This window comes from Cystoisospora suis (assembly GCF_002600585.1).
Source record: "Cystoisospora suis strain Wien I chromosome Unknown contig_2358, whole genome shotgun sequence".
Classification (NCBI taxonomy): domain Eukaryota; phylum Apicomplexa; class Conoidasida; order Eucoccidiorida; family Sarcocystidae; genus Cystoisospora; species Cystoisospora suis.
Genome location: NW_027155157.1, coordinates 4,680 through 11,780, shown reverse-complemented (window position 1 = coordinate 11,780; position 7,101 = coordinate 4,680). Strand labels below are relative to the sequence as shown.

Genomic DNA, 7,101 nt, shown 5'->3' with positions numbered 1-7,101 from the left:
ATATATATATATATGCATATAGTAGGCAGATCTATATAGTAGTACATGGGATATCCTTCCAGGGGAATTTCTTTTTCACTCTGGTGGGAACCTCCTTGTTTTTGTTGCATGCATGCGCATGCATGCAGTGATAAGATAATCAATCCAATACTTAGGCCTGAGCTTCACGTGGGTCTTCATCGAGCTCCTCGAGGAATTCTTCTCTTCGGACCCCCTGGCACTGGAAAGGCAAGCAGCCATCTAAACTCATACACACACACTCTCTCTCTCTATATATATATTTATATATATATATATATATAAAGGCCATATACGAAGGTGCAGACAGTTAGATAGAGGTGTGGGTGTACGTTTAGACGTCCTTACGCACATAGGTAAGAGTGTGGCTTGTAGACGAGGATACATGTATATGAATTTCTATATACAGAGAGAGAGGCTTCCGCATGTATACAGATATGTATATAAGTGTCTGTCTACATAGATGAGTGGATAGAGCATAAAAGACAGAGCGGAATCAGAGAGATTGATCAGATGGATGAAAAGTGAAGTGTATCACCCTATTAACCACCGATCATCTTCAAATCTTTTCGGGTGTACATCCACCCCTGCCCATATATCTTTACATGTCTCTCTCTCTGTCTCTCTCTCTGTCTCTCTCTCTCTCCCATGCCTGTATCTTTTCCTTCTTCCTTAGGGAAACGGCACCTCTTCTTCCTTTCTTTCTTTCTTTTCTCCCTCTCTTGACTCTCTGCGCTTTTTTATCTCTCTATCAATCTACATCTGAGTCTCCCGTCTCTCTCTCTAGTCTGTATGACGTGACTCGTCTCCCCTCCCCCCGGAGTGGCTTGCGTTTTCATCTGCCTGTCTATCTGTAGACAACTTTAGCTAAGTGGATGGCCGCCTCTTCTGGAGCGAATTTCTTTGAAGTGACTCCTTCCTCTATTATAAGCAAATTCCATGGAGAAACGGAAACCCTTATTAAAGCCCTCTTCAAAGGTAACACCTAACTCTCACGGACACATCTCGATCCATCTATCGATCTTCAATCTATCTGTCTATCTGCAGTCTATCTAGCTAGCTAGCTATCTACCTGTCTCCGATCTATCGTCAGTCTTTCTATCTTCAGTCTATCTATCTTTAAACGATCTATCTATCTATCTATCTCACATTCTTGCTCGTATGGGGCGGTCATAGATTTAAAGAGGGAGGAACACACCTTAGAAGTCCGCTTGGTAGACAGATAGATTAAAGATGGATAGTCAGAGAGATAGACGGTTAGAATAGGTATAGATAGGTAGACTAAAGACAGATAGATCAAAAGTTAGGTTGCTAGATAGATAGCTATCTTTAGATAGGTAGATAGATTAAGGATAGATAGATAGATAGATACGTAGATTGGAGAACGATAGATATATCAAAAGTTAGTTAAATAAATAGATAGATAAAAAGACAGTCTGCTGGCTGCGTGTCATTTCTCAGATGTGCATGCATGTGCGTCGTGTCTTTCTGCAAGACGTCCTTGTCTCAGTTTCTTTCTCTCTCCTTCTGTCTTTCTCTCTCTCTTGTCTATGTATGTGTCTGTGATATTTTCATCATTATGCTGGTGGTCGTGTTTTTTTCAATGGAATGTCTTTCTCTTCTTCCTACCTTTAGTTGCAGAGGCCGATAGTCCTTCTCTCGTCTTTATTGACGAGATCGATTCCTTACTCGGAAAGCGGAGAGAGGTAAGAAAGAGAAGAAGAAAATATCTAGATAGATTGGAGATAGGAGATAGATAAATGATAGAAGATAGACAGATTAGATTCATTCCCACCTTTCGAGTTGTATGTGTGAGTTCATGCACATGATAGGCCTCATTAGACACGCGAGTGTATGTAGAGAGATAAAAGGGACATACAGCAAAGACAGATACATGAAGATGGATAGGCAGGAGAGCTCGCCATCTTTCTTCAATATGTCTCTCCTTCATGTGGAGCTTTTCTATGCACATGAGAATCTTTCAAAGACACATAGAGAGATAGATCAAAGATAGATAGAGAGACGGGGAAAGACAGGGAGAGAGATAGAGGCAAACTCCTCTCTGCTGCTTCCTTTCTGGCAAATCTACTTTTTCTTTTTCTTCCTTCTGTTGGTGGTGTGCTTTGTGTAGAAAGAAGACGACGCGAGTATTCGAATGAAGAATCAACTCCTCCAGATGATGGTAGGAGCAAAGAACGAGGGAAATATCGAGAAAATTCAGAAGAGCTTGCAAAAGAGAAGAGAGGGAAACCAGCAAGAAGTCGAGTGACATGCCTCATGAAGAAGAAAAAGAAGAAGAATAGGAAAGACGTCTCTTTCCTTGCTTGGCGTACGTATCTCTTTATGTCTAGTCCCGACTGTGTATACACTACGTGATGTATAGAAAAGAAGCTTGCATAAGCGACGGTCTCTTTCTCTCTTTCTCTCTCTCACTCTTGCTTTCTGTCCGTGAGGTGTATGTACATTCCCTTCATGTCCCTTTTTTACTTCATTCCTCACAAACCCCTGGGCTCAGAGAAACTGAGAATCTCTATACTCGACAGCATCCATCCATCCGGCTCTTTCTCTCTCTCTCTATCTCACTCTTTCTTTCTTCTCTCTCTCTATCTCACTCTTTCTTTCTTTCTTATCTCTTCTTTTTCTTTAGGACGGCATGAGTAGTTGCGGAGACGGTGAGAATGACAAGATTCTCGTTGTAGTAGGAGCGACGAATCGGCCGGATATGCTCGACGAGGTATAAGACACTCCTACTGGGAGGAAGCAGGAGACATATCAAAAAGAAAGAAAGAATGAAAGAAAGAAAGAAGAAAGGGCGTTTTCAGGGGTATCTCGCCAGGCTTTAGGAGGGGCTAAGGCGGTAGATGATGAGAACGTGAGAGAAGAAGAAGAAGAAACACCTTCTCTCTTCTCCCCCTTCTAGAGATAGGAGATGATGAGGCGGCACTTGAAGATACATGGATCAGAGATGAATGCACAGATAGACGTATTAAAGAAGGATAGATAAATAGAAGGGTTAAATATAGCTGGATAAAAGTCAGATGTAATGTGTATCGATATATCTATCTATAGATAGCTAGATAGGCATTCTCATGTGTCTATCATTATTTCTCTTCTAATTGCATAGCTCGCAGGCGTTTCAACCCACTAGTAGATAACGCTTTTTTCTTTTCGCTTCGATTCTTTTAGTGTGAGCGAATGAAGTCTGAGGAGAGGAGACAACTCTTCTTTTTCTTTTCTTCTTCTTCTTCTTCCTTTTCTTCATTCCGTTGTTTCATGGCTTCGAGTTGCGTATCTTCTTTTGATCTTGGCAATAGAATGTGTCCCCTCATCTTCTTCTTTTCTGGGGTCTCTAGACATCTCCATCTTCGGAGGACAAGAGCTAGCTAGATAGCAAGGGAGTGGATAGCTAGCTATCGTGAGAGGGGGCAGAAGAGGGAGATCTTCTCCACCTGTGTGTCTTTCTTCGTCGGCTCGTTGTTCTTTTTCTTCGTTTTCTTCTTTGCATATGTGCCTGCGAATTCTTATGCGCCTGGTCTCTCTTCTTTTTCTTTCTCTTCCTCTTTCCTTATTCAGGCAGCTATACGTCGACTGTCGAAGCGCGTTCTAGTGCCTCTCCCAGATCTCGATGCTCGGCGACTTCTCATTAGGTAGACAAAGCCGAGGTGACTGACGCCTCCCAAAGCAATCGAATCACGAAATCTTCTTCTTCATGGCGAGAGGTCCCAGGCCTTTCTTTCTTTCTTTCTCCCCTTTCAGACCCACCAATTGAATTTGCTAAGGCGTCACGTATTCCCCCTATACACACCGTCACCTCTGTCTATCCATCTTTCATTAACCTATCAATATTCTTCTCTCTAAATAAAGCTTCAGTGTAACTCTCTATCTATCTTCAATCTATCCCCTATGCATCTATCTTTAATCCATCTTCAATCTGTCTGCTTTTCTATCTCCTGTGAGGAAGATTCCTTGATAGATTGCTTGCTTCATTACTGTGTCGTCTTTAGATTTTCTTTCTTTCTCTTTCTATCTTTCCCTCTCTTTCTCTCTCTCAGCGCGTTCACGGGAATTGCTTTTTGACTGAAGGTTTCTCTTCTTTTTCTTCTTCGTGTTAGCTTAGGCAGAAGTCCAGTCACCTCTACGCTGTGTGGCTTTATCATGTCCCTCCTCTACCCGTCCAAATATCTACCATCGTCGTGTGTAAGGGACTCCATAAGATCGCTTCTCTCTCTTCCTTTTCTTATCCTTTCCTCTCTTCTTTCTTTTCTTCTTTTTACCTTAAGTCGTTTGTCCGAGGCGAGGGATTATATGGGAGTGTAGCTACGGTTGGAAAGAAAGAAAAAGAAGAAAAGACTGCGCAAGAAATCTCGGGCGGGACAGACAGAGAGAAAGGTGTATGACTTCTTTACTTAACTTGATAGAGAAACATATGTAAGACACATGAGGAATCTTATCTCTCTTCGTTACGTTGTTATATCTGGATAGCTAGCGAGCTAGCTAGCTATTAGATAGATAGCTAGACATCTCGTTAACATGATGATCTTATTATATACATGTCTCCATTTCATTCTCCCTTCGATTCTTCCCCTCCTCTGTTGTTCTCTTTCTTCTCTTTTTTCTTTCGTCTTTTTCTTGATCTTTAGAAATGTTTTGCAGAAGCAATCTTCTGGTGGATGTGCTCTTAACGATGAAGTAAGACAATGGAGAAGATCCGAATACAAATACAAATGAAAAGAAAGAAAGAAAGAGCAAAGGGTAACCTTTTTCTTCGCTTCTCCCTTACATCTGTTCTGCTAGTTGTAGAGCGCCTTCTATTTAGGAGAGAATTAATCATCTTCATTCTTCATCTTCCGGTGTGTACTGGGTGGTGTATCTCGGGTGTACATACACCGTAGGAGGAGAAGGACCGCAGAAGTCTCCGCTCAATCGTTCCGCCCCGGGATGTTATCCCTCGAGATAAGAAATGCTTTCTTTTTTCTCCCGTTTTCTTTAAGAAATAAGGAATCTCACCTCACCCCAACCATGCAGGTGTCTATACACCAGAAAAGAAAGAAATCTCAAGTCCATTCACCCTCATGCAGGAGACAGAGAGACACCTCGAGGACGACTATTCTTCATTCCTGTCTCGTCTCTTTGAAGCTCTCGCGTGGCCTCTTTGCTTTCATGCCTCACCCAGAGTCTTAGTCAGTGCATCTCTCACCCTTTGTCTCTAGAGATCTCTAAAGAGAAAGATCTAGATATGAGAGGATAGAAAAAGACTTTTTCTTCTCTTTTGTATCAGCACTCGAATAGCTCATTGTAGACAAAGGGGGCACACAGACCACTCCGATCATTCCTTCGCCAGACATTTCTCTCCGTCTCTTCCTCTATCCCACCGGTCTCTTTACATATCTATCTATCTATCTTCAATCTATCTCTTTATGATACTTTAAGTGGGTAGTCTTAGTGAGGCATTGCTAGGCTGCAGGAATGTGAGTGAGTGTACTGTAGGAGCTTACGACCTTAGCGTCTCGAGTGGAAGGTTGGAATGGAAGTGATATAAGGAGTTTATGCGTTACAGCATCTGAAAGAAGTTACGACGAGACGGTCCATTTCTATGGAGGCATACAGAATGTGCCTGATAGACATGCCTTCCGACCGATCTCTTATCAAGACTTCTTAGGAGCTCTCCAAGAGGTAAGACACCTCATCGATACTTCTCCTCTCACTACAAACTGGAATAGAAAATTTCCTATACACATATATATCACCTCTCACACATGTCCGTACATACAGGTGGATACCCCCCCCCTCTCTCTCTGTATATATATATAGATATATATATATATATGTGGTTAGGAGTTATGTATGAGTGTATGGCGTGTATATGCGGGACTTGCTATAGACTCTAGTATCGATAGGAGAGTATGTGCGTCGCAGTTGCGGCTTCAGGTGTGCGTAGGGAAGTCGATCTATCTCTCTCTGTGTGAAGGTAGACATGCCAATACAAGGAGTAGTCACGCATATATTCACGTATCTTTATATGTATTATATTCACTGCCTATACCCGTCACGAGTCTAGTAGTACATGTATGTACTTCTCAAGTTTGTATAGGAGGAAGAGAGGAAGGTTTGTATGTGAATTTCTATAGGTCATCCTGAACGGGCTTTTCTATTCGATGTGTCACATGCTACACATCGACCTTTCTATCTAAAGAGCTCTATCATACCAACACACAGAGATTCCTATGTGCGCCGTCTATATAGAGAGGTATAGATATAATGACTACCCGTATATACAGAGATATACTTACATATATATGATTACTACCCGTATATATGATATATATATATATGTAGATATAGATGTACATATCATATATGTATATATATGTATATATGTATATGTATATATGTTTGTGTATGTTTGTGTTTGCATTCTTCTCCTTCTCATGATAAAGATGAAGATAGTCTTTCTATTCTTGTTGTTTTTTTCTTCTTTTCTTGTATGGATGTCCCTGTCGCAAGCATGAGAGTTTTGAAGAGAAGGGAAGGGAAGAAAGAGCTCGTGTGTCGGAACGCATTCTTGTGAAAGAAAGTAGATAGACAAGTTGTATCGAAATAAAGAAACCCCTTACATACTAGAAATGATAAGAAGAATAAGAAGAAGAAAGATAAAGACGCGAGTTCTAGCTACACCCTTTTTCCTTCTCAATCCTTTCTCTTTTTTGTTTCGTATCAGTTGTCTTATTCTATCGATCTCTTTATTTCTCTCTCTCTCTCTCTGTACGGTGTTTATGGCAATGGAGTCGTTAGTACATCTGCATCTGCACAGAGCTCTGCTCTCCTCGCCCTTGCCGTAGGTTTAGGAGGAGTGCATGCATGCGTAAATGAAAGAAAAAAAGAAAGAATGCCAACCTTCTTGCCTTCCCTTCCTCCTCGCCCCCGCCCTCTTCGTCTCATCTTCATTCATTGCTATTCCCCACGCCTTTCTTCAAGACTCAGTAGATAGAAGTAGCAGTAGGAGTAAGCATAGTAAGAGTAGTCATACTAGGAGTAGGTATAGTAGTAGTAGGAGTAGAAAAGAAAAGATGAGGGAGGACAGAA

General features: G+C 41.5%; 1 protein-coding gene across 1 annotated transcript in view; it reads left to right on the top strand.

The window, feature by feature from the left end:
- Positions 1-7,101, top strand: part of CSUI_004919 (aaa family protein) — a 9,587-nt gene that overhangs the window by 1,749 nt on the left and 737 nt on the right. The window contains exons 3-10 of the mRNA XM_068065100.1: positions 129-228; positions 695-996; positions 1,654-1,724; positions 2,150-2,200; positions 2,666-2,752; positions 3,592-3,665; positions 4,659-4,707; positions 5,506-5,691. Of these exons, the coding sequence (XP_067922925.1) occupies positions 894-996; positions 1,654-1,724; positions 2,150-2,200; positions 2,666-2,752; positions 3,592-3,665; positions 4,659-4,707; positions 5,506-5,691 (621 nt within the window). The 5' untranslated portion in view covers positions 129-228; positions 695-893. The remainder of the gene's footprint in view (positions 1-128; positions 229-694; positions 997-1,653; positions 1,725-2,149; positions 2,201-2,665; positions 2,753-3,591; positions 3,666-4,658; positions 4,708-5,505; positions 5,692-7,101) is intronic.